General features: G+C 52.8%; 9 protein-coding genes across 9 annotated transcripts; 3 read left to right on the plus strand and 6 right to left on the minus strand.

The window, feature by feature from the left end:
- Positions 1–3: 3 nt before the first annotated feature.
- BO88DRAFT_350381 (putative DNA repair protein) lies at positions 4–2,419 on the minus strand (the record flags this gene model as incomplete). Its single annotated transcript, XM_025703496.1, has 5 exons — positions 4–1,110; positions 1,162–1,746; positions 1,796–2,064; positions 2,121–2,274; positions 2,321–2,419. 5 exons carry the CDS (start codon positions 2,417–2,419, stop codon positions 4–6), a joined length of 2,214 nt encoding a protein of 737 aa, XP_025558436.1.
- A 1,898-nt stretch (positions 2,420–4,317) lies between these two features.
- Positions 4,318–5,533, plus strand: BO88DRAFT_158463 (uncharacterized protein). The gene has a single exon (XM_025701577.1). The coding sequence runs from the start codon at positions 4,586–4,588 to the stop codon at positions 5,495–5,497; it is 912 nt and encodes a 303-aa protein (XP_025558437.1). The 5' UTR covers positions 4,318–4,585; the 3' UTR covers positions 5,498–5,533.
- Positions 5,534–6,034: 501 nt separating this feature from the next.
- Positions 6,035–8,003, plus strand: BO88DRAFT_408297 (nitrogen permease regulating protein NPR2; the record flags this gene model as incomplete). The annotated part of the gene is made up of 4 exons (XM_025707673.1): positions 6,035–6,078; positions 6,137–6,565; positions 6,634–6,770; positions 6,827–8,003. Coding segments are annotated over 4 exons (1,690 nt in total), but the record flags the coding sequence as incomplete, so codon positions are not given.
- Positions 8,004–8,053: 50 nt separating this feature from the next.
- Positions 8,054–10,734, minus strand: BO88DRAFT_408299 (histone acetyltransferase NGG1). Its single transcript, XM_025707674.1, has 2 exons — positions 9,966–10,734; positions 8,054–9,875 (listed from the first exon to the last, which is right to left on the minus strand). Exons 1-2 carry the CDS (start codon positions 10,510–10,512, stop codon positions 8,368–8,370), a joined length of 2,055 nt encoding a protein of 684 aa, XP_025558439.1. The 5' UTR covers positions 10,513–10,734; the 3' UTR covers positions 8,054–8,367.
- Positions 10,735–11,288: 554 nt separating this feature from the next.
- BO88DRAFT_158536 (RING-H2 finger protein) lies at positions 11,289–13,117 on the plus strand. The gene is made up of 4 exons (XM_025701578.1): positions 11,289–11,571; positions 11,691–11,758; positions 11,811–12,342; positions 12,393–13,117. Exons 1-4 carry the CDS (start codon positions 11,568–11,570, stop codon positions 13,067–13,069), a joined length of 1,281 nt encoding a protein of 426 aa, XP_025558440.1. The 5' UTR covers positions 11,289–11,567; the 3' UTR covers positions 13,070–13,117.
- BO88DRAFT_396964 (uncharacterized protein) lies at positions 13,017–14,401 on the minus strand. Its single transcript, XM_025705259.1, has 2 exons — positions 13,810–14,401; positions 13,017–13,703 (listed from the first exon to the last, which is right to left on the minus strand). Exons 1-2 carry the CDS (start codon positions 14,217–14,219, stop codon positions 13,166–13,168), a joined length of 948 nt encoding a protein of 315 aa, XP_025558441.1. The 5' UTR covers positions 14,220–14,401; the 3' UTR covers positions 13,017–13,165.
- A 311-nt stretch (positions 14,402–14,712) lies between these two features.
- BO88DRAFT_396966 (zinc-dependent alcohol dehydrogenase family protein) lies at positions 14,713–16,269 on the minus strand (the record flags this gene model as incomplete). Its single annotated transcript, XM_025705260.1, has 6 exons — positions 16,044–16,269; positions 15,909–15,978; positions 15,771–15,839; positions 15,344–15,706; positions 14,966–15,278; positions 14,713–14,906 (listed from the first exon to the last, which is right to left on the minus strand). Exons 1-6 carry the CDS (start codon positions 16,079–16,081, stop codon positions 14,713–14,715), a joined length of 1,047 nt encoding a protein of 348 aa, XP_025558442.1. The 5' UTR covers positions 16,082–16,269.
- Positions 16,270–17,965: 1,696 nt separating this feature from the next.
- On the minus strand, positions 17,966–21,837 carry BO88DRAFT_158562 (HECT-type E3 ubiquitin-protein ligase). The gene is made up of 3 exons (XM_025701579.1): positions 21,150–21,837; positions 18,979–21,090; positions 17,966–18,916 (listed from the first exon to the last, which is right to left on the minus strand). Exons 1-3 carry the CDS (start codon positions 21,715–21,717, stop codon positions 18,012–18,014), a joined length of 3,585 nt encoding a protein of 1,194 aa, XP_025558443.1. The 5' UTR covers positions 21,718–21,837; the 3' UTR covers positions 17,966–18,011.
- Positions 21,838–23,005: 1,168 nt separating this feature from the next.
- Positions 23,006–23,978, minus strand: BO88DRAFT_429413 (60S ribosomal protein eL15; the record flags this gene model as incomplete). Its single annotated transcript, XM_025709150.1, has 4 exons — positions 23,006–23,146; positions 23,215–23,441; positions 23,507–23,663; positions 23,892–23,978. The coding sequence occupies 4 exons, from the start codon at positions 23,976–23,978 to the stop codon at positions 23,006–23,008; spliced, it is 612 nt and encodes a 203-aa protein (XP_025558444.1).
- Positions 23,979–24,003: the final 25 nt, after the last annotated feature.

A 24,003-nucleotide genomic window follows, 5' to 3' on the forward strand; every position in this document is an offset into this window, starting at 1 on the left:
TACTCAGAGCTCAATCTCCTCTTCAGTATGATTATCCCCGGTTGACATGAGCGAAACTGCCGCCCACGCCTCAAAGCTATCTGCTCGCGCGGCTAGATATGCATCCCGGCGGATTTGGGCTGATACCGATCGTCGAAAACTTTGGTGTCGGTGGCGATGGCGATAATGAGGAGTAATATGGTCTGCTGTGCCGTCATAGTTGGGTATTATACTTTCTTCTTCCTGTTGTCGTTGTTGCTCGATGCTTGTCTCCTGTTCCTGGGACTCGAATGTTGATGATGCTAAGGAGAGTGGTTCGCTGCATTGGCTGTTCATTTGAGTTTGGGTTTGGTTCTCATTGTCATCGGAGTGTGGTGGTGTGGCTGAGGGTCGGACGTATGTTGTCGAATGTTGGGAGTCTGAGTTGGTGTTGGTAGTGGAAGAGGATGTTTGTGGTTGGACTGATGAGGTGTGTTTGGCAGTTCTTGCAGTATGAGGTGGGTTGTCTAGTGGAGGATGCGGAGTCGGAGCGATTTCAGACTTAGGTAGTTCAGATTCTTCCTCGGCTAAAGAAGAAGGGAGGGAGTCGAGCTGGTAGAGTGCTCGCTCGGAGGGGTCGGCGTTGTTAAGCATGTGCCAGGCACGGCGAATCTCGTCGCGGCGTGCCTTTGCGGTTTCTGGGGATGGGGTGGGGATGATTAGAGGATGGTTCGTGAGTACTGCGGCGGGCTCTTCGATTGGCTCGAGGGACGATGGAAGGGGGATTCGGTCAGAGGAGGACAGTAGATCAGAGATGGCTGCGGGAGGTGGAGGGTGGCTTGGTTGGAATGGTTCTGGTATACTACTGTCTATCATGCTGGATGTTTGTTGGCTGGACTGTGTTGTAAAGGAACCTTCGTAGCGGGCTCGTTTTCTTGCTCGTATGTCTGGATCGTTTGCTGTTAGGTCCCGCATCTGCTGGTCGTGGGCGAATCCACTCGCGCTGCAGAGGTGCCCGAAGAGGGTTTGCATGGAGACTTCCTCGTCCCAGCTCACAGGATCGACTGTGCAAGGGTGGACATCTTTGGGTTTGAATGCGGAAACGAGATGGCACAGTTCGGAGTAGGAGGAGTGGCGGGAGTAGGGGAAGTGCTATGGACGTTAGAGAGTATTTAACAACTGAGGACTGTGATGAATACGTACAATGGTCTTGGGGAGGGATTTGCCTTGTCTGTCTCGTAGATGTGTGTGCTGATTCATTTTGCTCGATGTAGTATCGCCATCAGGACGGCCACGACTCAGTATGCCCACGAGGTCTTCTAGAGGCAAGTCATGTGCATCTTTCATTCCGTAGTTGTCAAGAGATAGTGCTTTGGTTTTTGATCGGAACGCGTCGATAAGAGCCTGTCTCGTCTGCGAGAGTGCACTAGTATCTTGAATGCGCTCGAAACAGAGCTTTTCTAACTGTTCTAGTGCCGACTGGTCCGGGAGCTCGAGTTCATGGACTTGGTATAGATCACCGCCTCCCCCGCCAGCCCCGATCTCGGGCATCTCTGAGCCATCATTTGTGCGGGTCACAATTGGCGTGATGCGGACGGTGTCTTTAGACGCAGCCGCGGAGCAGTGGACGCCTGGCTCGCAGCTATGGATGCGGGAGCTCTCATCCTCGCTAAGACAGCCTGGAACGAAACGGTTCCCGAGTTCATATCCACAAAGGAAAGGAGCATCGTTCACGCCGCGTGCGGCTAGTGACCTGTATAGATCCATTTGGTATCTGTCCACGTGGATCTGGTTGTATCAGCACAAAATCTTGGCAGTTGTAGAGAACAATACGCACCTTCGAATTGAGGGCAGCTGACAGTGCCATCCAGACTTCTTCGTAGCCAAAGGTCCAGGCCCGAAGATAGAATGTAGTACTGTCTGGATACGCTTGGACTTTGTCCAAAAGTTCTTTCAAGCCCTCTGCCTTTGATGGAAAGGTATGGCATACATGCGACGGACGGGCAAAGGTGTTGTCAATGTATATGTTGTCTAGCTGCTTAATTCCCAGGGTATAGGGGACGAGAACGGGATTCCGGACAATGCTGTTGACCCACCAGGGTTCAGCTACAGGCCATTAGCAAGGAAATAAGCTTGCGGAAGCTAATGGAGAGACTACATACCGCGAATATCGCCAGTATATAGTATAGCTTTTCCATTCCCCTCTATCAGAAACATTACTGCGCCTGTGCAGTGGTTTGCATCGAACAAAGTGACTCTGATTGTCAGCCGTGGGGTGAGATCCAGCTCCGTTGGCGTGTTCAACGGGATTGGCCTCTGCGCCAGTGAGTTTACTATAATGAAACGGGTTTAGGATACATACCAGAAGCTTAGACAGATGCTTATAATGCAGCTTCCGGGACTCTAGGATCCCTTTGCTAAAGTTCATACGATGAGGATACTTTTCGATACGCAGGAGCATCTGGGAGAAGATGAGCTTGTGCTACGGCAGATTCTAGGGTGATAAGCACCTCTCGAGTCGCTGCAGAGCAGTATATAAACGGAGTTCTAAATGACTCCAGCCCTTGAAGATGGTCACTGTGAACATGGCTGAGAAAACAGGCTAGCGGAGGCGGCCTGTCCGGATTCTTGCGGAAGTAGTCAACTGCATGACTTTTTAGAGTTGATTGTCACCTATCGGGACTTTACCAAGCTCTTACTCTGAATGGAGGGAAATTCTACAGTGCATTAGAGAGCAGACTTAGCTTATCGAAGGATCGGAAGTATACACCTACCCCGGACAAACCCATCGAAGGTCGACATTGATTTAGACGTGGTTGCGTCACAATGGACGAAGGCTGGAGCGGCACGCAACTAAAGTCATCCTGAGACGATAGAAGTAGACCGTCGAAAAAAGCAGCATGTGAGCTGATGACGACGACAATAATGATGATGAGTTGGAAAGAGAGACGAGAAGTCGGGAAAAGAAGAGGCAGTTGTGGTGGCCGTGGTTTCCCAATCGGGAGCGTGTATACACGTGACCGACAAATATTACGAGACGGTGAACAACTCGATGGTCAAAGTAGAAAACAACTCGAGGTGTGACGGAGGAGATGATTTGTTTTCTCATTGGCACCATTGGATGACGGTGATGAGGTTGCTGTGCCTGCCCGATCTACTAAGTACTACTGCTACTGAATCTTACCGCCACTTGCCCGGACCCTAGTCTTAAGCAGCCAGACAAGAGGATTTCCTACTATCTCTCTGCACACCAAGAAACTCACTGACCAGCCCATCCGCGGGCCGTTACTGATGGATCAACAGGCAGCTGCTCACCCCCTTGTCTAGGCCTTCCATCCCACGAGTGAGAAAAATTGTCCTGATCCTATCATGGTATAATCCGGGGCTCTCCAGGGCAAGTACCTACATGGCCCCGGCGTGAAAGCCAACGGGCAGAGAAAGCCCTGCCCGCGACCAAGTGGCCTTGCAGGCAATGATTGTGAGGCGAGTGGGCGTCAAGACCCGCTCGCCAGCACAGGTTTCGGTGCCATTCATGGCTCGACTTTATTGGGAGAGGCGGACAACTCGTCCTTCGATGGATCTCTCCTGTTGTCACGGATTTAGGTTGGCTAACTCACGACTCCACGCAGTTCGTCCCCTATGCGCTGGTCATTTGCATGCGTGGTCCGGTCTGTCCCAGTGTGTGTCACCCGACTGGCACCAAAAGACTCCTGGCCTGATATATAAACATGATCTCCTCCATCCTTCGCTTTTCCCAACCCGGGCTTGATTTTCTTTTCTGGAAATCATCACTAACGCTTTCTTTTCCCTGCTTTTCCCTGGATCGGGAACAGCCCTACGGACGACAGCGATCATCATCATCATCATCGTCATCACCATGGGCCATTCTTACTAGGTCCTCTGAGTGACAAGAACTGACGGATTAGGCTTTGGGTCCTAACGGTACCTGAAGTTAAGACATTTGGCGTGTTACAACACCTCTCACCAAGAGCCCAACGATCCCAAAGTCGAACCCAGAAGGAGGAATAAATAGAGTCTGGGGGTCATCGTCATCAGCGTCCCATACCCACCCTCATCTTCATCTCCAATTTGAACCCACGTGTGGACCGAGTTTCCATGTGTTGATCTGGTGGAGGCATGCCTTTTCTGCGTCGGCCTTCCCCTTAAGCAATTATAACTACCCGCCTTAACGACCGTTTCACTAATTAATATTTGAATGCGGGCCGTGGCTGAAACCGTGGCGAGATCTGACGACTGCATCGCGGCATATCTCCTTTTCTAGCCCGTCCCCGTTTTCCACTATTGCCCGACGATCCCCAACGGCCCCCCGTCCGGAACCAGATCTATTTGCATTCACAGTCCCTTTTTTGCATCTCCTGCCCTCGATTCATTCCTTGCCTTTCCGCTATTGAACGACCAAACTCTCATTTATTTTATTGTTACTAGCCTTCACTTATTCCCTTCCCCTCCTTTCCACATTCCAAGTTTCACCCCCATCCTTTAATCAACATCCCTTTCTTTCCGAGTTTATTCTATACTTCTCCTTGGTATACTACTACATACCTCCGTCCCTTATCAACGCTCCCCGTCTCCAACTCTTACTGTCAACACCGCCATCACCATCACCATGCATAAGCCTTCACTGGCCCAAATAGTGCACAGCACATTATTTCCGCGCCCGCGCGCGAGTGATCCGGCTACATTCTCAGCACATATTACCCGCAACCTGGTCCCCGAAGTTCGAGTCGAAACATCCACATTCTATGGATCGCTTGACTGCCCCGAGGCTCAGTATCCGGGACTTGACTATTCCTATGGTCCACACCGCATGAGGCTCGGTCGTTTTCCATGGCACCGAAGACTGTTCCGGGCATTTGACGAGCTTGGTCTTACGGAGACTGAGATCTCTTCCCTCTGCCGCTGGGAGGGCACCAAATCGGCTCGCGAGCGTTACGAGAAGGAAGAGGGAGTCAAAGTCCGCGATACTACGGCAGACAATATTCGACCCGCTTCTCCTTCTCCCCTCCCATCGATCGAGGTCCATTACGAGGATGAGACGGAGGAGGAGGAGGATGAATTCTTGCCAGAACCGGAATACCCGGTGGTGACATTTGAGACCGTGCGCTCTACCAGCAGCTTGATCGATGACCGGGGGATCGATTGCATTGTGGAAGAGAAAGAGGAGGAAGATTCAAGCGATGACGAAATGGAAAGCTGCGGAGTCGAGCTGAACCATCGCCTCATAGCGGCGACCGCAGCCCGCGAGCAGGGGGCAGACGTGTCACTGGACGAGGATTGGGAGCAGTGGCTGAAGGAAGCCGGGGAGCGAGGGAGCTACACCGACGTGCTCAGTGCGATCCGGATGGGTCAGCCACTGGGTTACCTATACGATACGTCTCCTCCAATGCCGCCTGTCGGAAGGGTCGGCGGTCGATCATCTGCCTCACTTTCAGAGCCATTCGTTCTCCCCACCCCGTCCATGTTGTCGAGCCGGGGTATCCAGCGTTATGCTCATTCGTCGTCACGGACAGCCCGATAGAACGGCAGTCGACTGCGGTTTCCTTTTCCTTGCCAGGTTCAACATTTAGCGAAATGGGTCCGGCTACTCTGATTCATGCATTTGCGGCGCATCCTCGGTGGATATCTTCCTTGGCGATATTGCTCATTGCTCTGCTTCCCACATCTCCGATTTCTCTTTCGACCGTATAGATTTCCCGTGACTCTGCACGTCCTCCTTTTTCACTTTCTACAGTTGTAATACCCCCTTTGAGCCACATGCGGCACTATTTGCACATAGATGCGCCTTCGTTGATCGTCTTTTCTTTAAAGTCGAATAAATTGCAGATTAGAAGAACGCGGTAACACACAATAGAAACTTAATATATACAACCATATGGTATGATCTGAGCGCATTGTGAAAATCCTAGAGAGTGAGGGGGAGATAAAGCAGTTAGCGGTCGGCGGATGGATGCTTATTTGCTGGAAACTCCGCGTTGGGCTGGAAGCTCCCCGCAGCTCCCCGCGAACTTGTCGGTCTTTCCCCCCTCCCCTTCCTTCTCGATGTCTCCCATCCCACCATGATCAAAGCCATCTTCTACAGCAAATTCGACATGCAGGAAGGTAAGCAGCCCCAATCTCATCAAAGGGGTTATGCAATGTCATTTGCTGACTGCTACAGGGCCCAAGGTCGTCCATCAAGTCCCCGATGGCGCGATTGTCCCCTCCGCAACTGCCCCCTCGCAGCCTCTCTTCCTCACTTTCTCCGACATCTCCTTCTTCGTCATTCCCCGGCAAGAGCTGTGTGGGAACCTGATCCAGGTCTGCACCAATGGCTACCGCATCCTGGGCTATCCGATCTGCATGAAGTCCCTGCGATACGACCGGAATGAGTTCATCTTCAATTTCTGCGTGGTGCTGTCGGAGGATGAGGATTTTAGCACCTACAAGAGTGTTGTGCAGAAGCTGGCCGATCTGATGCATGGATTGGAGGAGCAGAATGGCTTCCTATCGCGAGATCATTCCAAATCCGGTGAGGGAAAGGTATACAGCCTGTGTGAGACGCTGATGGAGGATCTGAACAATTACTGCGAGTGCATGATTCCAATCGGTAACGCCTACCCTATCAGTCCACTGCGCGTCTGCCCAAATCCCAGCTGCTAACCCGGGACATCCCAGACGAGCTGAACACCCTTAACATCAAGCTCTTCCCCATCTATCCCGCCCCGCCGCCTGTCAAGGCATGGCATGTGCCGCTGTTCACGGTCCGCTACCAGACTTTCATGGATGAGAACTGGGATCTGACCATGCAACGAGTACGTTCATACCTGCGCCTCTCGCTGCATCGCAGCCAGCTGAACTTCCCCTCCAGATCGTCCCCCACATCAATGGCGTCAATAGCGTTCGGATTATTTCCATTCTTGCCGATACAGACTTCTCCCTAACCTGCCGCGCCATTCGTCACCTGCTCTACTACGGCTGCTTGTTCCTCCTTGACATTTTCTCTTTCTCGGCCATCTATGCCCCAACCGCCCAATTCAGCTCCACAATTGCCACGGACGAAGAAATGCAGCAGGAATGCGCCCGTTACGTCAACACAGTCTTTGCCTCTCCAATCACCGCTGCCTCAGCCGCCCTGACCCCGGGGTATCCCCCGCATTACGATCCCGACACCGTCTGGCCCCCAGTCGGTCAACCTCTCACAGCCAGTAGCGCCAGCGAGATCACAATCTCCAGCCGCAGCCCTAGTCGAACCCCTAGCCCAAGTCCTAGCGCCGGCACCATCCAAGCCAGCAGCAGCAGAACCGCGTCGCCGGCTCCAGGAACAGCCACCGACGACGACACCGCCACTACCACAGACACACATCCCGCCGAGCCCCAACTCGTCGACGGCGTAGGCCTCGTTGAACTCTACGCCAGTCTCAAGCAAGGCCAAAGTGTCAAACAATGGTACCTCCAACACAGTCGACAACTCGCCCACATCGACATCCGCCGCTTCATCACTTTCGGCGTCATCAAGGGCTTTATCTACCGTGTACACAAATACGCCATAGCAACAGGAAACCCAGCACCACCCTTGAAATCCTCTCACTATCATCACCACAGCTCGCCCTCATTACATCCACCCAGCGGTCCATCGTCGCGGGGGCCCGGCACAGGCACGAACAGTCCTTACGCCACTAGTGCGGGAGACGATCCAGCTCCGATTGCACAGCACGATGGTGGGCCGAGCCATCACTCAACCTCGGTTTACAGTGGGAGTCGGCCGGCCACGATCGTGACTCTCGAAGGGGAGGAAGAGGAAGATGATATTGATGATAAGACGCTGTCGAAGTATCTCGATGGGATGCATTGTTTCGATCAGATTTGTACAGAGTTGGAGATCAGCGAGAGGGAGTTGACGGCGCGGTTGAAGAGGTTCCCGGGGGAGGTGCTCATATTGCATCGATGATTACTACCTCTACTCCTTTCTTAGCCTACTTTGTTTATGTTGATACCCGATTTGCTAAATCATTACTTACCAATTTACATTAAATACACCTATATCAGTAATAATTCCTAAGTTACATAGGATAATTACAGTATTGAAGTAAGTAGAGTTGGTATTAATCCTCGTTACCTAACCTATATACAGAGAGCCAAGTATCTTCCCAGCTAACACACTGAGTATATGTTACCTCACGAGTAAAACATCTCAATCATATCCATCCATCGATCCATCCATGCATTCATCCGTCCCCAACGCCAAACCCAAAGCTAAACCAAAAGTTAAATCCCCTATCCAATCATCGCTAAGATATCAGCCAAAGAAGGAATCAAACAAAACAAACGCAATATGTACATCGAAGCGAAAACCGGAATAAGCGGGCAGGAAGAACAAGCAAGCAAGCAAGGAATGGATGCATCGATCAATCATTCCTGTTCCTCATCCCAGCCCTCCACCTCGGCCTTCTCAACCTCCGCCATCAACGACGGCTCAAAGACCGACTCATTCTTCCCAGGCACACTAGTCTTACTATCCTTGAAGACCAGACCGATGCAATCGCGCCACCGCTTACGTCGATCCATAAGCGTGCGGGCAACATCACCAATCGCGGGGCGGCCAACGCCTGCAGCACTGACGACATGGCTGCCGCCTCCGGCGCCACCGGGACGGTGTTTGGCCTGAGAGCCCTTTTTGCTTTTTCCGAGGGTGCGGGTGCGTTTCAGGTAGGCCTGTTGGACCTGGGAGTCCAGGTCGTCGTGGATGGTCATGTACTCCTGGTAGGCCATGCGTTCGCGGGCGATGTCGAGGAGACGGGTCTTGCGGGCGCTGTTGATGATCATTTGTTTTTTGAGCTCGCTTTGGAGGAGGCGGAGGCGTTGGGCGATGTCGTCGTCGTAGTGGGCGTCGTAGTCGGGGTTGTCGTCTGGGCCGAGGAAGCCGACGTGGCGGAGTTCGGCTTTCAGGCGCTCGTCTAGCTGCGCGTGGTCGAGCTTGGCGGCGGGGACTTTGAAGTTGTTGGGGGAGGAATCGGGGAAGGCGGTTGCGGAGGGGAGGGGTTTGGTTTCGTTGGAGGTCTCGCCGGTTGGGTGGTCGATGTCCATGGAGTCGGGGTTCATGGGGCCGTTCGCCATGTCACCGTTGACGGAGCCGTTGGCGTTGGGAGCGGATTCATCGGGGAGGGCTCGATGCTCGTAGCGGAGGAGTGAGTAGAGTCGGCTGACGAGAGGGCCGACGGAGACTTTGTCGGTTTCGACGGTCTCGTCGGTCACTTGGTCGATGTTTCCTCGGCCTTGGTTGAGCGGTAGCCGCTCTTTGTCGCCGTTGGGTTGGTCGACGTTCATGAGCCCGTCGTCCTCGGCCCATACTTCGGTGTAGTGTTTCTTTCCGCGTCGAGGCATGATGAAGGGGGTCGTGCGATCGCCCTGGGTGGGTGAGCGATGGGCCTTGGCGAGGTCGATTGGAGAGCTCACCTTCTCTTTCAGGAACGCTATGTCTTCTTCTGTCAATGGTCGGACGTATGGATCGATATAGGCTAGGAATGTGTTGGCGTTGACTTGACTCGCGGGCTTGGAGCTACTGAAATCGCGATCCGGAGGGGAACCTGCCATCAGATGGCTCAAATCACTCCAGGGGAAGCGGGCGACGCTGTAGATGGCCTTTTTCTCCTCATCGGTCATGTCTGGAGTAACCTCCCGGATGTGATATATGGTGGGGTCATCGAATTTGAGCGGGTTGGGACCGAACACTTGCACCTGTGGCACGGCCGGCGCGGGCTCAGGTTGGTGTGACTCGGAGCTATCGTCCGATCCGGGCGACCCTGCATCCTCGGCCGCTTCATCGGCAACTGGTTGGGGAGATTTTCGCGATGTGGGGGATAGAGACGAGGCCTCTTCGGAAGCAGCATTCTTGGACTTTTTGGAAGCTGGGGATGCGGCTGCATGAGTTAGCATAGGATCGAGGCGCATGATGAGTAGACTTGAGACGCTACACTTCATCGCAAATACGGAGTGAAGGATAGACTCACCTCCTTCCACCTTCGTCTCAGCACCGTCTTGACGCGCAACATCATGGGCACCGTGAGTCAGCGGACGTTCCTCCTTGGAACTGCTTCCGCGTTCCTTGCGCCTCTTTAGCTTGCCTCCCTTTAGTACCTTCTCTTCCTCCTCGTCATCGGCTTCTCGCTTCATCTTCACTCGATCGGTCCCTTCTCGCTCGGCTGACTCTTGCTCTTCAACGACCTCCTTGCGCTTCTGTGATAGCTCTCTGATGCCGGCATTGCATGCGTCACCTCGTGTTTCGGCTAGCTGGCTCAAGGTCTTGAGGTGCTCCATCAATAACTCGAGAGACTTGGAATCAGGGATCGGGCCAACTCCACCCATGCGCTCGAGCAATTCTCCATACTGGATGGTCGAGCCAGTCATCATCAGCTTGGAGACATCGTTGTCGAGGTAGCTGTGGAGCGGGGCGGAGGCGGTCGGGCCGGCGCTGAAGCTGGAGTTCGGGGTAGTGTTGCGACTTCGGGAGGGACGAGCCTCGCGGCCTTTGCCTTTGCCTTTGTTTGCGGAGGGCATATTTGAGGTGTAAGTTTGGTAGGAAGCTGTTGGACGATATGCGATGCGCGGAGGGTTGGCAGTCTGATGTGGTCTGGAATCGCGTGGACTAATAGCTCATAGTGTTCATGCTCGGATCGGGGGCTTGCGGTCAACGCGCTCACTCAAGCACGCAGATTCAGAGCTATCGTTCCTGCCTTTGCAGACAAGCTCAGCACCGTTTCAATTGAGGTAGTAGTCTGATTGTTGTTGTTGATGATGATATTGGAGATGCTGATCTCGAGATGCCCGTCTCCACGTGAGAGGACATGTGATCTCACGTGTAGTCCATATCACATGATTTAGATACAAAAGATACAAACAATGCATAGTAAACAAACTATCTAGAGCTGAGACGCTAATCCCAACTCGGCACTACCGACATGGAGAAGTGGAGGATCTACAAGGCATACATGCTAACCGTAGTTTACTCCATCGCACTGCAGTGATCGCCTCTACTCTTGACACAGCGAGGTAGTACAGACTACAGCTGGGCCCTTCCTTGACTTTTCACCATTGGCAGAACCAATCCTAATGCCATGGCTGCTTTGGGTAGGATGCTTGCATCTAAGCATCACCATCTATCTTCATTTTGGCTATTTTTAGACCCTCAAGAGTAACCCTGCTTGGTTCATGCCGCAAACGTCGCATTCACTGCAAACGGCATACAGACGACCCAGGATGGCCAGGACAAGCAAATTTGATCTGCGAAGAGCCAGCACAGAAGCAGTACCACAGCAAACTGCAGATTTTTCAGCATAGTCGTGGCCTTGGTACAGGTGGCCGCCGCAATTATCCGCGACGGGCAGTCGAATGGACCTGACCTGTCAGCATTCTTTTCACAAGTCCCATAGACGAGATAGTAGATTGCCTCTGTTCGCACACTCTCCCATTGCAGTAGACATCGTGCGTCTGACGTCGACTCTCACTTTAATCGGATCGGAATGCGGATGACGATGCTCCCTGGACTTGGATTTTAAACTGCTGAATTCCTCTTGTCCACGGGTCTCGTGCTGGTCGCACGACCGTGTCACACCATGAGTATGCTCCCCTTGCTTCAGAGAATGCTGCACATTCCTTCGATCGTGCTGCCTGTTCATCCTTCCGTGGATGTCTCACTGTCCTTTACCTGAGCGATCGCTGATATGCCTCTTATCTAGCTGCCAAATCGCTCACCACGGTTGCGACGCTCTTTGCTGATCCGTCCAACACTACCATCGCTCTGAACGTGCGTCAGACACCGTGAAACTCGTGTACGAGAAGCTGACTGTGCCCCTTAGGAGAGTGCGATCTATTCTCTCAAGCTTGACGGTACCGTTCAGACCCTGTCGAAACAGAAAGCCCCGGACAAAGGCTCAATTCAGGGACTTCTCTTTGTTCCCAGCCTCGGAACACAAGATCCGTGCAACAATGCCACTGAACCGTATATCTCGGCCAATGTCACCCGCCTACAAGGCGTCACACCATTTGACGGCCGTGTGATCGGGCTGGCACCTTGGATAAGCGACGAATGTTCGCAGGCGTTTCTAGATGTCTCGCAGGGCACCGTGCCGGACGCGCTGCTCTTTTTTCTGCCGTCCAACGATGACACAAAACCGCCATCGGCAAATGACCCGGCCTGGCAGCTGGGAGGCAGCACTAATTGGCAATCGCAGAGCAACTTCCCAGTGTACGGAATCCCCGGCGCGGCGGGTGCTACCTTGATGGAACAGCTGTCACGCGACGGGAGTGTGCCAAATCCCGATGACCCAGACAATCTAACTCCATTATCATCGTCAGGGACTTCGAGACTATTTACGGTCATAGATATAGGTAGGCTTGGTTGTCATGCCGTTGAAGTAAGAAACTGACATGCTCCGCAGATAGTGGCAGCAAGAAGATGCCCAGTATATGGGGGTTCATTCTCGCCATTCTCGGGACAGTTCTCGTTCTTACTATTATCCTTCTTTTGTTTTATCAACTGGTGCACAGGCGGCACCAGCGGGAGCTCCAGCGCCGCCTGGAAGCCGGAGAAGCAGACCTGGAGCAGCTAGCTCAACTTCATTTCAAGGTACCACCAGAATTTCTGGAAACAATGCCCATTTACATCTACGAGGGCGGGGGTGACGACGACGAATCGATCAATGAGAACTCTACGCCGGGGCATCTACCACGAATCACTGAACATGCTGCTGAAGACAAGGACCCCAAGACCCCCACCGTCGCAATCCGTGAGGCGGACGATGGGACGGAAAAAGCAATAGACAGCGAGTTCATCAGACGACCCTCTCAGGCGACAATAGCAGGTCAGCCAGATGCCTATGCGCAATACAAGAACCGACTCAGCCGACAGCAGACGACGTGCGCGATCTGCCTGGATGATTTTGAGCGGGATTTATCAGCAGTGCGCGAGCTGCCGTGCGGACATATCTACCACCCACCATGCATCGACACATCCCTAACGCAGAGCAGCAGTCTCTGTCCACTGTGCAAGAAAAGCGTGCTCCCAAGCAGCTGGTTCAGATTCCCACCGGAAGACCCATGGCTACAACCCCAATAGATAGACATTCCACAACCCTAGATTTACATAACACTCGTGATAGAATAGACTGTACATGACAAAATCCAACCAACCATCTATAGAGAAAGAAAAACATCAAGCAAACTTATCATGTTTCCCCCGGACTCTAACATCCAACACGACCTCATGGAAATCACCCTCCTTCCTCGCCTTCCTCAACCTCTTAACTTCATCATCATCCAACCGTCTCCCCACAATACCCTCCAACTCCTTCCTCCCGATCTTCTCCCGCGCCTTGATCTCCTTACTCGCTTGAATGCGCGGCTTGAAGCGCGCCTGCATGCGCACCCGAATATTCGTCCCCCCGTCACCCTCTTCCCCATCATCGAGGTTAGTCTCATCCCCACGAACCTCCACCTTCGTCCCAGAAGCAGTCGTCTTCGACGTAACAGTCCGCGCAACAATATACGTCTGCTTCTTCTTCTCTTTCTTCTCCTTATCATCCACACCATCACCCCCCTGCGCAGCAGAAGACGAGGAAGCCCCCGTCCCCGTCCCAAAAACAAAGAACCCTCCACCCCCAACCCCACTCTCATTAATCGTATAGATCTCGTGCTGCGAGATGGCAGATGCATTGGCGGACATGATGCCGTGTTTGTCGCTGGTAAGGTACCTATTCCCAGAGATATATCATTAGCTGATCTCATGATCATCATCATTCACAAAAAATAATAATACACAATGGAGGCGGCGGGGGGGGGGGGGAAGGATATGCATACCGCCCATTCGACCCCTTCAAACTCCACCCCTCAATGCCCGCAATCTTACTCGCGATCCAAACCTGTCGAACATCATGCGGTTCCGCGGTCCGCGGGTCCCCCTCGATCATGTTCTCGAGTGGAGAGGCGAAGACGGTGCCGTGCGCGTCGGTCGCGAGGCAGGTTGGTGGTGTGGTGCGCAGTATGAGGAGGATAGGGCCAGAGATGTCGCTGCTCGTATCGGCGGATACCCAGGATTGGTCTGAGAGGGTGTTTTCGTCGTGGTGTTCAGTGGGGGAGGGGTCTTCTTGTTGGGTTGTGAGGCTGGTGGATGTGGATTGTTTTTTGGTTGGGTGGGAGCCGTCGGTGGAGGTAGAGGTGTGTTTGCGTTTCTTGGGCTTGTCGCCTTTGAAAGTTAGGGGTTTTACCATTTTCAATGGGTTGTAGATTGAGATTTGGGGGTGGGTTGAGGAGGTGGTGTAGAGAGTGAAGATGTGGTGTTTGAGGTAGTAGGTTGTGAGGTGATGGATGGATGGGAGGAGAGCTTGGTGTGGAGAATCTTTCTTATCGATAAGTTGCACTACTAGTTTTATCGGCTGGCGGTTCAACCGGGAGTTGAACCTAGCTATAGCTATAGCTACTGTGCTAGCTAGCTAGGGCACGTAGTTTATTTTATTCGATTTTACTTTTGTACTGACCTCAAGGTCCTCGTTATCCTGGTTTGGTCTAAATAGAGTCCTGGTGGAGATCTACGTCAGTCTGACTCCCCGGGTACTCACCCCATATATATGCCTGGTGAACCCACATTAATACCAACTGGAATGTCAATTAAAACTTATCACTACTAATATGATCATTTGCGATAAATATAGTTTCATATCAAACATAACTCATTACTATATACACCTAGTGACCAGCACTAACTCAATCAAAAGTAATCGCCGCCTTAATGGCCGTCTTGTTCTTCATCGCCGCCAGACACTCCTCCCACTGATCGATCTTGAACGTCTTGTTGACAATGCCCTTGACCTTGACCTTGCCCGAGTCGAGGTAGTCAATCGCCGCAGGGAACTTGTACACTTCAGAGAAGCTGCCCAGGATGGTAATCTCATCACCGACTATCACCATCATCAGTACACGTCCACCTCACGACTTAGAGGAATTCAGGGATACTCACAGATCTTGCTAGGAGGCCAAGACACACGGTCCTTGTTGGAATAAACACCATACACGACCAACTTACCACCTCTGCGGACATAGTTGATCGAGTCTTCCAGGATCTTAACACTACCCGTGGCCTCAACAACAATGTCAAACCCATAGGGGTTCTCCTCCTTCAGCTTCTGGAACTGCGCGCTAGGATCCTGTCGCGACAGCGCAACATACTCGTCACCTGCCTCCAGCGACTTGGCCAGATCCATCTTCAATCCTTCAGGAGCGACAACAACCACGCGGCAGCCACCGCATTGGCGGAGCAACTGAGCCAGGATCTACACATTCATCGTTAGCGCCACTTCATACCTTCCCACCAAACCAAAGAGGGAGAGGAACATACCAAACCAGTCGGCCCAGCTCCAAACAACAACACCGACGACCCCATCTTGGGCGCAATCTTATCCAAACCATGCGCGGCACAGCTGGCCGGCTCCAACAACGTGGCATCCACATCCGAGAGGTTCTTGATCTTGAATACCCTGCCAGCAGGGTACGCGCAGTATTCAGCAAAGCCACCGTTCATTGTGACACCGTGGGCCTCGAAGTGTTCGCAGAACAGCTCATCGCCGCGACGGCAGTAGAAGCACTCGCCGCAGAGCTCGGAGTTGTCGGCGACGACGCGGTCACCAATCTCGAAGCCCTTGACTTTGGGGCCGACGGCGGCGACGACACCGACGGTTTCGTGGCCGGGGACGAGGGGGAACTGTTCATTGACCATTGTTAGTGGGATGCTACAGGGGGTGTGGGAGGGTAGGGGGTTACGGTACCTTTGCGATGAATTCACCCTCGTGGATGTGCAGGTCGGTACCACAGACACCGCAGGCCTTGACTTTGATCTGTGAGGGAAGGGGAGTGGTTAGAGGTACATGGTATGTATATGTATGGAAGAGAAGGGAAAGACATACCAGGACATCGTTGTCACGGAGCTCAGGCAACGGGACATCGACGATGCTGTGCGACTCTGGCTTCTCATAGCTGGTACCACCACCCATGTTAGTTACTACCCAACTAATGACTGAAACCAGGGACAAGATGCATACCGAAGAGCCTTCATAGTCTGAGGGAGAGTGGAACCCATGATGATAATGATAATCTACTATAGGGGCCGACACCATCAGCAACGAATCAACAAAACCCAAGCAAGAACCTCAGAAAGAGACAAGAAACAACATACAGAATATCAACGAAGAAGGTTGAGAAGATCAGCGAAGTGGGAGAGAGAGAGAGTAAGTATGGAAGAGTGAGAGTTCTGATGAAGAGAAGAATAAAAGATAAAAGATGAAGACGAGAAAGACGAAGGAGGGAAAGACGAGGCTATTTGAATGGCAGCCATTCGAGGGGTAAGATACCAAAGTTAACTAACTAACTATTATTATTCTATACCAGGATCCAAACCAGGAATAACTAACTTCCTTACCATACTACGTAAGGGAAAATCGGACTAATCCCCAGTGGGGATGGCCTGATGTTGTTGTTGTTCCTCTCCGGGGATCTGTCCTCCTACGGCTTCACTACTACTTACTACTACGACGGAGACATGGACCAATTCCATTCCCTTCCATCCCGTCTATGAAACACTCATGCACTCAACCCATAGGGTATAGCACTACTATCCTTGTACGTGACTTACCCCCCTTTCCCCCCAACCTAACAAACTTACTTTCTATCCAGTCACAAGTGACCAATCTTCCTACTACTAGTACTACTAAGGTAAGCAGAGACAGTGTGACAGACAGACACAAGCCATGAATGATCCCCCGCAATTACCATCGACACCATCTACACCACCATCTACACCACCACCAACAATAAGAACAGAGTCCAAGTCCAGGACCCAGACTGGAAGCTAGTACTAGCTAGCTACCTTACAAGTGGGTCCACTCTAACACAGAGAAATCGAACCCAAGAGAATCAGAACCAGAATTCAACCCAGCAACCCAAAACCTATGACTTCATCACAGAAACCGCCAGAACCTCTCTATTCTACAACGAGTTAAGGGCGACAAGGAAACAAAAAGAGAGAAAAAAAAAAGGGCGCTTAGTCTATCTACCCCCACAAGCCTAGGTAACTAGGTAGGTACTTACGATCCGCATGACTTCATTTCCCCCTCCCACCACTTCAACGTGGTATCTTCCCGAGTGGCCTTGATTTTGGACTTGGATGAGATCTGGCCAGGAACCAGGGACAACATCTATCTATCTGTATCCATGATACAGAGAGATAGATGATGGTTCCTGATGGTGTTTCTGTTCTACCATTCTACCATTGAGAAGTGGAATCAATGAATTAAATGACTTCATCGAGGGGTATGAAATTCCCTTCTGACACCGACGATCGCTCCTCGAGTTGCTCTTCTTCCCTTCCAGCGCGAAACAAAAACAAACTCACCGCTGCCCCACTCGCTACGGCACGACTAGCGCTGTTTCTCATGCATGCACCTCCTCTCTTTCTTTCTCTCTGTGTCTTCTCTAGTCTGACCAAGTTCGAGAGGAGGCACTAACACTAGACGGTCTACTGTCTACTGCATCATTCGAGTAATTACCACTTTCATTTGGTCGCCCAACGACCTATCCACATCGGGACCCTCTCTAACTTATCTTCGGGCAACTGCTATGTACATCACCCTCTCTCTCTCTCTCGGTCCGATTCCCCTTGGCTATGGCCCGACACCGTACCGTCTCCTCCCGGTCCGACTGGCTTTGCTACTCAACTTACGTGGCTGCCGTCTCATGACCGCCGCCGACAGCTCGTATCGGTGCCCTGTCAACCGTACACCGCGGATGCATCTCGTCTCCCCCCGCAGGCCATCAACCCGGTCCAGCCCCGTCTACAAAGTGCACCCCGGACGAATCTCACCACCCCCCAAACCTGGTACAAGAATCGAAATAAGAAAACGCCCCAACACTCAAAAATAAAACTAGTGCTAATGCTGTTAACGCCCGATGCCCCGAAGATGTCCCAGACGCCAGTGCCAAGGCTTGCAATTGAGGGAGTCCTGCTCCCGTCTCTACTTCAGCCCGAACCCCTCGCTATTCAACACCGCATCCCAAAGCATGCGCTCCAATTTCTCCCGCGTCTCATACTTATACAGTCCCAGCTGGTTGAAACACGTCCGCGCCGTCGGGAATCGGCTCGTCTCATCCCCAAGACACACCAGCCGGATCGACAGGCTTGTCGCCCCCATAGCGGGGATGCGGTCGCTTCCCGTCACAAACGACAGGATCTTCCGTTGCGCCTGCGGCTGTGTCTGCTCGAAGAAATCCCAGAACCACCGGACCACCGGCTCTGTCTCTGGCCGTGCATTGGACCAGTTGTCATACGTGGCAACCGCCCGCAGGGACGCCACGTCCAGCGCCTCGTCCGAACCGCGCACCAGTAGCTCGATCTCTTCCGGACGGAACAAAGAGAGTGCATTGCCGCCGCAGACCGTGAAGAACCCCCGTTTGAACGGCTCGAACTGCCGTGTGACCGCCGTGTCTAGGAGAAAGTGCACATACAGGTCCACGAACTCCCGGCGGTTCGCGTTGGTCACCGGCCGATTCTCCCCTCCAGCGCAAAGGGGTACCGACACTGTTTCGCCGTAACGATCTACCTGCGCAACAAAGTCGTAGCAGAACGTCTCCGCAACGTCCCCTTCGTAGTCAAGCAGCGCCCGTAGACCCTTGGCAAGCGCCGGGCGGAGCTCCGCTAGATCATCTAGGCCGCACTTGTACGTAGGCCGCGTGATTGACGACAGCGGCGCCGCAGCCAGGAGCTTCTTGAAGGCAAACGGTGGCAGCGCAATGTCGAGGATGGTTGAATTGTAAATGGCCAGTCCCAGTAGAACGCCGACCAGGATGAATTGCTCCGAGGACTCGAAGCAGTATGGATTGAAATAACAGTACCGCGAGTCGTCATCATAAATAAATAGACCTATAATAATATCAGTTAACTGGATCGTTGCGTGTTTTGGCTGACAATCAACGTGTGCTTACCGTGGTGAGGATCAAAGACTTCCCGGACAAGGAGCAGGAACCATTCCTTGCGGAGACCTCCCGCATCAACGCCCTCTTCACCGAGGAATTCGATGCGTAGTCCCTTCTTGATCTCCTCCTGGCTAGAGCCAACGACTTCACTGACTCCCCGCAGACTGTCTTCCACCAAGCAGTCGCGGCGCACCTTCAGCACAAGATACTGACTGATGGCCGTGCGACTCATGATGCTGTTAAAGAACGCTTCGCGAGCTTTGACCTCCATCTGCCGGCGGGCATCGTGTTCCAGGATATGGATCTTGGCCCAGATGCTTAGGAAGAAAGGGTATTGGCAGAAGGAGAACTTGGTCGTCTTCGACTCCCAGGCCTCAAAGTCGGCGACAAGGTCGGAATAGTCTAGCAGTGTATTGTAAAAGGAACTGATCGGAATCATATGCCCCCGCCGGCTGGCCTGACTCCTAGCCACAGAACTCGCATCTTGGCCGAGGATGCCGTCCGGCTTTCGGGAAACGTTCGCATTGTTCGCCGTGAAGAGCAGAGACATCACTCGCGCCGCAGCTCGCACCTGCCAGTCATCAGTGTACACCACCGGCTGGTCGCGCTGCTCAGTTGCTTTGTTGGGGCTTCTGCCATTGATCGCCGCATGCAGCTCGGCTGGAGTATGGCCCGCGGCACTAGAGAAGCTAGGCACCAAATCGTCGTCGTGCTGAGTCGACTCGCTGCGCTTCCTCCCATGTTGACGCATTAACCGATGAGTAACAAATCCCCCAACAAGGTCCACGATCTTCTCGAATTGCCCAGCCGAGAACCGCGAGAACCAGGACACCAAGTAGTGATGGCAGTCATTCGGTAAATTGGCCAAAAGCCCCAATATCCGCTTGACAATGCCATAATGATGCCCCAGACCATTGCTGCGGGATTTTGGAGGAGGCTTTGGATTCCGAGGAGCTGGTCTTGGAGTGCCGTCTTTCGGGTGAGAAGGCCTCCGGTCACCGCGGGCCGCCGAAGGCGCCAGACTGTACGATGCGAACGACGAACTGGACGGATAGATTAAGGGGTTCGTCAGAAGCATCAGTAGAAATCTGGTATCCTCCGGCCTTTTCAATGGCCGTCTGGGCCGTTTTAGCAGGTTCTCGGTCGCCTTTAAGAGCGTTCGGTGTAAATGTAAGCGCGACTCCGTAATCTCTCTGTCAACCATAGCTAGGTCGGTGGTAGTCCACTTCTGGGCTATAACGGCGTCTTCTTCCCTCTTCATCTCGGTAGGCTTCATTGTTGACCACAGCTCCACCCATGACGTTCCTGCCGTCATGATCATGTGGTGCCACTGTGCAAGTTCTGCCCAATTGATCCGAGGGCTCCTAGAAGAAACAGGCCTAGACGAGCTAGAGGTCTTCTCCCGGCGCTCTTTCGAGCGGGACCGATGAGAGCTACTAATCTGTTCTACTTCGTTCATCCACCAGGAGGAATTCTCTGCAATGTCTCCAAGAAGCAGCAGCTTCGGATCGGGCTCAAATGTTACCTCACTGGGGGCCTGAGTAGAGCTTGGTTCCGCTTTCTGCTTTGGTGGGCTGCTGTTAACAGTATTCCGCGGGGCCGGCTGTGCTGTGGTGAAGGAGCTGTTCAGACAGTCACAGCCTTTGAATGATGTGATGATATATTCCTCAAGCGATCTGAAGATGTACGCACGGCTAGTAGGACCTCTAGCTTCTGGACCGTTTGATCGGACAGCATTCCGAGGCGAGCGATCACGTCTCGGGGCGTTTTGAGCATCTCGGCTCCTCATCTCGGAGCCCTTTCTCTCTCCATGCGCATAGAAAGGAGTCAAGTTAGGTTTCGAGTAATTCGGGACGCCGCTTACTCCCTCCGTCTTCCCAGTCTTACTGGATGTAGAGGAACTGCGGCCCCGAGGATCCACCAATGGTCGCGGCTCAGATAAGTACCCGGACGACTGAGTCGGGGACTGTGATAAATTCTCATCCTGGGCGACATCCAAGTACTTTCCGCTATGATTTTCTGGTGCTGAATTCTGCTGCTGTGGTTCCAAGAGCTGTCGGAGATACCTGGAGAGGCAATCATCTAGGATCGTTCTTGTTCGTTCGATAGAAAGTGGCATAGCTAAACACAGTCAGTTCACTATTTGTCCCGTAAACAGGCCCAGCGGGGATAATCCATACCTTTACGGGGCACCGCAGGGGTAGATGCCTTTCCATCACTCCCCGAAAGGCCATTACCGCCAGCCTTGCCAGAATCCACAAACAGCTCCAAGTCATTCACAGTCAGACATTCCGTGCACCGGAAAACTTTGAGATTCCGCGGCCAGCGCACTGTACTGTTACAAACCATGCACTTCCCCGAGGTCATCTCATCAGACGGAGTCGGACGCGCGGCCCCTTTACGAGGACTAGACGAGTTCGGGTCCGGCAAGTATGTAACCTCATCGTCATCTTCATCATCGGAATCGAACAAAAAGTTATCCTTCTTCGAGATCGACCGATTGCGCCGCTTCGTCATACCGCCGAAGGGTGAGGGGAACGGATGGCTGACGGAACGAGAATGTCCCCGATGATGAGGGGGTGAAGTCGCTGGATTTCCAGGCATGGTCGATAGACCTGAGCCATCTTGCGGTAACCGATGAGGCGAGTTTCCTTCTGCCGGGAAGGGAATTGCAGCCGAACGGATATGACTAGACGGGGAGCCGGAGGTCGGGGGATAGGATGGGTTATATGGGGTCCGAGACGGCATAAGGGCACATTTGCTGTCCCCAGCTTTCGGTAAATCGAGAGGATTAGTTTTTGAAGTTGTGTCTGGTTGTGCCACGCGAATTGGGGGAGTGGTAAAAGGCGAAGAAAATGTATAGATCTCAGGGTACGGTCTGCGATAAGCAGGGGTAGATAGGGCTTCGTTGTTCGTGGACGATAAGTAAATTCCGGTTCAGTGTCACGAGGCAAGTTTCTGCTAAGGAGTTCGTGGCAAGGAGATTTGTTTAAGTCGAGATCGTTTTAACAGGAAGGAAGAAAAAGCGAGTAGCTAATTGTAGAAACAGCTGATGAGTAAGGTATCGAGGGGAGTTTCGGGGGTAGTAGTATGTAACGTGAGGAGAGGAGGGGGATGTAACGTGGAGCTGGTCAAGGACGAGGAAATGGAGAGCGCCCCTGGAACAAAAGCGGAAAGAAGTCCAAACAGGGGATGAATTAGAAGGAAAGACGTCAGGGCAAGGGAGACGAGAAAAACGAGGGATGGAGCAAGAAATGAGTCCTGGTAAGGAAGTGGGTTTGACTTCCCACCTTTGAGGGGGGGAAGTTACCCAGTTTAGCCCGGCGGATGCGCAAGCTGCGATGGGCGCACGAGACTTGGCTGCCTGAGGCCGGCAAGCATAGGCGCTGACTGGACGAACCACGGGCCTTGAATTGTGTGGGCTTCAAGGCAACGTCGGGCGCCGGTCGGGGTTTCACTGGCCTTTGGGACAAACGCCAACGCTACTATTTTTATTCTTCTTGGGCTCCATCCTACTGGTTTGCAACCAGCGACACTGGTCGACTGGGGTCTAAGACTCTTGCTGCCAGGTGGGCTTGAAGCTCCTGCAATACTCCGTACAGACCATACATCACCACTCAACAGTGTCCCTCCACCCCCCGCAGGTTCCCAGACAGGGCTATAGTGCAGTCACAGCGTAGCGCCGTCCCTTTCCAACTCAATCGCATGCCAAGGCACCAGGCACTGATCGGCAGAAGCAAAAAACCGGTCTACATCAGTCCACCTCATACCCTTAGCTACGCCCTACGTGCTGCAGATCGTTGAACAAAGGTAAAAGTGGTCGTCATACTTCGTTAAGGTGAACAATACAGTTGAACCGAGAAAAGTGAAAAAAGGTATTTTGGCTAACATCCGATCCAGAAGATCTGTTGCATTATGCTCGCACCCCAGCAGTTCCAGAACGGCACCGTAGATGCGAGTTTTGATCGAAATAGTGACATCCACAGGATCAAATTTTTCCCATAACCAACAACCCCCATAAACACCCCATCTACATTTAACGGTAACGCCAGTAGCTCTGGGTGTTCTGGCGCTTCCAGGTGTGGCGGCGACCAGAGCGGGTGTTGTTGTAGCGGTGGCCCTTGTTGATACCACGGGACTTCTTGCCGGTGGCGGTAAGACCACGGGCCTCGCGGTGCTATAAGACACATCCCAGGTCAGTAACCTGTAATCATGGGAAACTTCCCAATAGTAATTATTGCGTACCTTGTGGACCGCGTTGCAGATCCAGTTGATGCGAGCATCGCGGCGGATGGCCTTGTGCTGGGGGTCGACGAGGATGACCTCGAAGTACTTGTAGGTGGAGTCCTGGTTGATCCAGTAGGAGTTCAGGACACGCAGGTTGGCGCAGCGACGGCCAACACGCTCCTCAGCGGTAGCACGGAGAGCGCGCTGGTACTTGAGCTGGTTGATACCCATGTTGGTGGGCTTGCCTGTAGTCGCACACGAATTAGCCTCAATCCGACTCCCATCGATCCAAAACATAGATTATACATACCGTAGGTGGCACCCTTAGGAGCGGGTCTCTTACGACCACCGCGTCTCACACGGATACGGTAGACAACATAGCCCTGCTTGGCCTTGTAGCCGAGACGACGAGCCTTGTCGGGGCGAGAGGGGCGGGAAGCACGGTGGATAGCGTTCAGTTGACGGAGCTATATTGATGCACTCTCAGCAAAGTTCAACGAGTGTATAGCAAGACACATGAGGCTTCTCTCAAGTCTCTCTGTTTGTGCCACATCCATCCGCCGGCGAAGGGAAAAAAGTTCGTTTCGAGCCGCCCAGTAACACCATTTCTCTATTTCAAGAAGGGCATCCTATGGCAAACTACACGAGCACCCGGCGGGATGTTAAGTGATCGCAATATAGGGGGGAATTCTCACCTCCCAGCAACGGACACGCAGCAGGAAGCGAATCACGTCGGACTGCTTCTTCTTCTGGATCTCTTCCACGTACTTGAGGGCACCCATCTGGACGAAAATCGGAATATCAGTC

Source organism: Aspergillus vadensis (genome assembly GCF_003184925.1).
Source record: "Aspergillus vadensis CBS 113365 unplaced genomic scaffold BO88scaffold_29, whole genome shotgun sequence".
NCBI classification, from domain to species: domain Eukaryota; kingdom Fungi; phylum Ascomycota; class Eurotiomycetes; order Eurotiales; family Aspergillaceae; genus Aspergillus; species Aspergillus vadensis.

What these genes read in the sequence shown, in the direction of transcription:
- BO88DRAFT_158463 (XM_025701577.1), top strand. Translation starts at nt 4,586, where the DNA reads ATGCATAAGCCTTCACTGGCCCAAATAGTGCACAGCACATTATTTCCG.
- BO88DRAFT_408299 (XM_025707674.1), bottom strand. Translation starts at nt 10,512, where the DNA reads ATGCCCTCCGCAAACAAAGGCAAAGGCAAAGGCCGCGAGGCTCGTCCC. An exon ending in TGAGACGAAGGTGGAAGGAG is followed by an intron (nt 9,876 to 9,965) that starts GTGAGTCTATCC and finishes TAACTCATGCAG; the next exon opens with CCGCATCCCCAGCTTCCAAA.
- BO88DRAFT_158536 (XM_025701578.1), top strand. An exon ending in ACACTACCATCGCTCTGAAC is followed by an intron (nt 11,759 to 11,810) that starts GTGCGTCAGACA and finishes TGTGCCCCTTAG; the next exon opens with GAGAGTGCGATCTATTCTCT. An exon ending in ATTTACGGTCATAGATATAG is followed by an intron (nt 12,343 to 12,392) that starts GTAGGCTTGGTT and finishes CATGCTCCGCAG; the next exon opens with ATAGTGGCAGCAAGAAGATG.
- BO88DRAFT_396964 (XM_025705259.1), bottom strand. Translation starts at nt 14,219, where the DNA reads ATGGTAAAACCCCTAACTTTCAAAGGCGACAAGCCCAAGAAACGCAAA. An exon ending in TTGAAGGGGTCGAATGGGCG is followed by an intron (nt 13,704 to 13,809) that starts GTATGCATATCC and finishes CTCTGGGAATAG; the next exon opens with GTACCTTACCAGCGACAAAC.
- BO88DRAFT_158562 (XM_025701579.1), bottom strand. Translation starts at nt 21,717, where the DNA reads ATGCCGTCTCGGACCCCATATAACCCATCCTATCCCCCGACCTCCGGC. An exon ending in CCCTGCGGTGCCCCGTAAAG is followed by an intron (nt 21,091 to 21,149) that starts GTATGGATTATC and finishes GACTGTGTTTAG; the next exon opens with CTATGCCACTTTCTATCGAA. An exon ending in AGTCTTTGATCCTCACCACG is followed by an intron (nt 18,917 to 18,978) that starts GTAAGCACACGT and finishes ATATTATTATAG; the next exon opens with GTCTATTTATTTATGATGAC.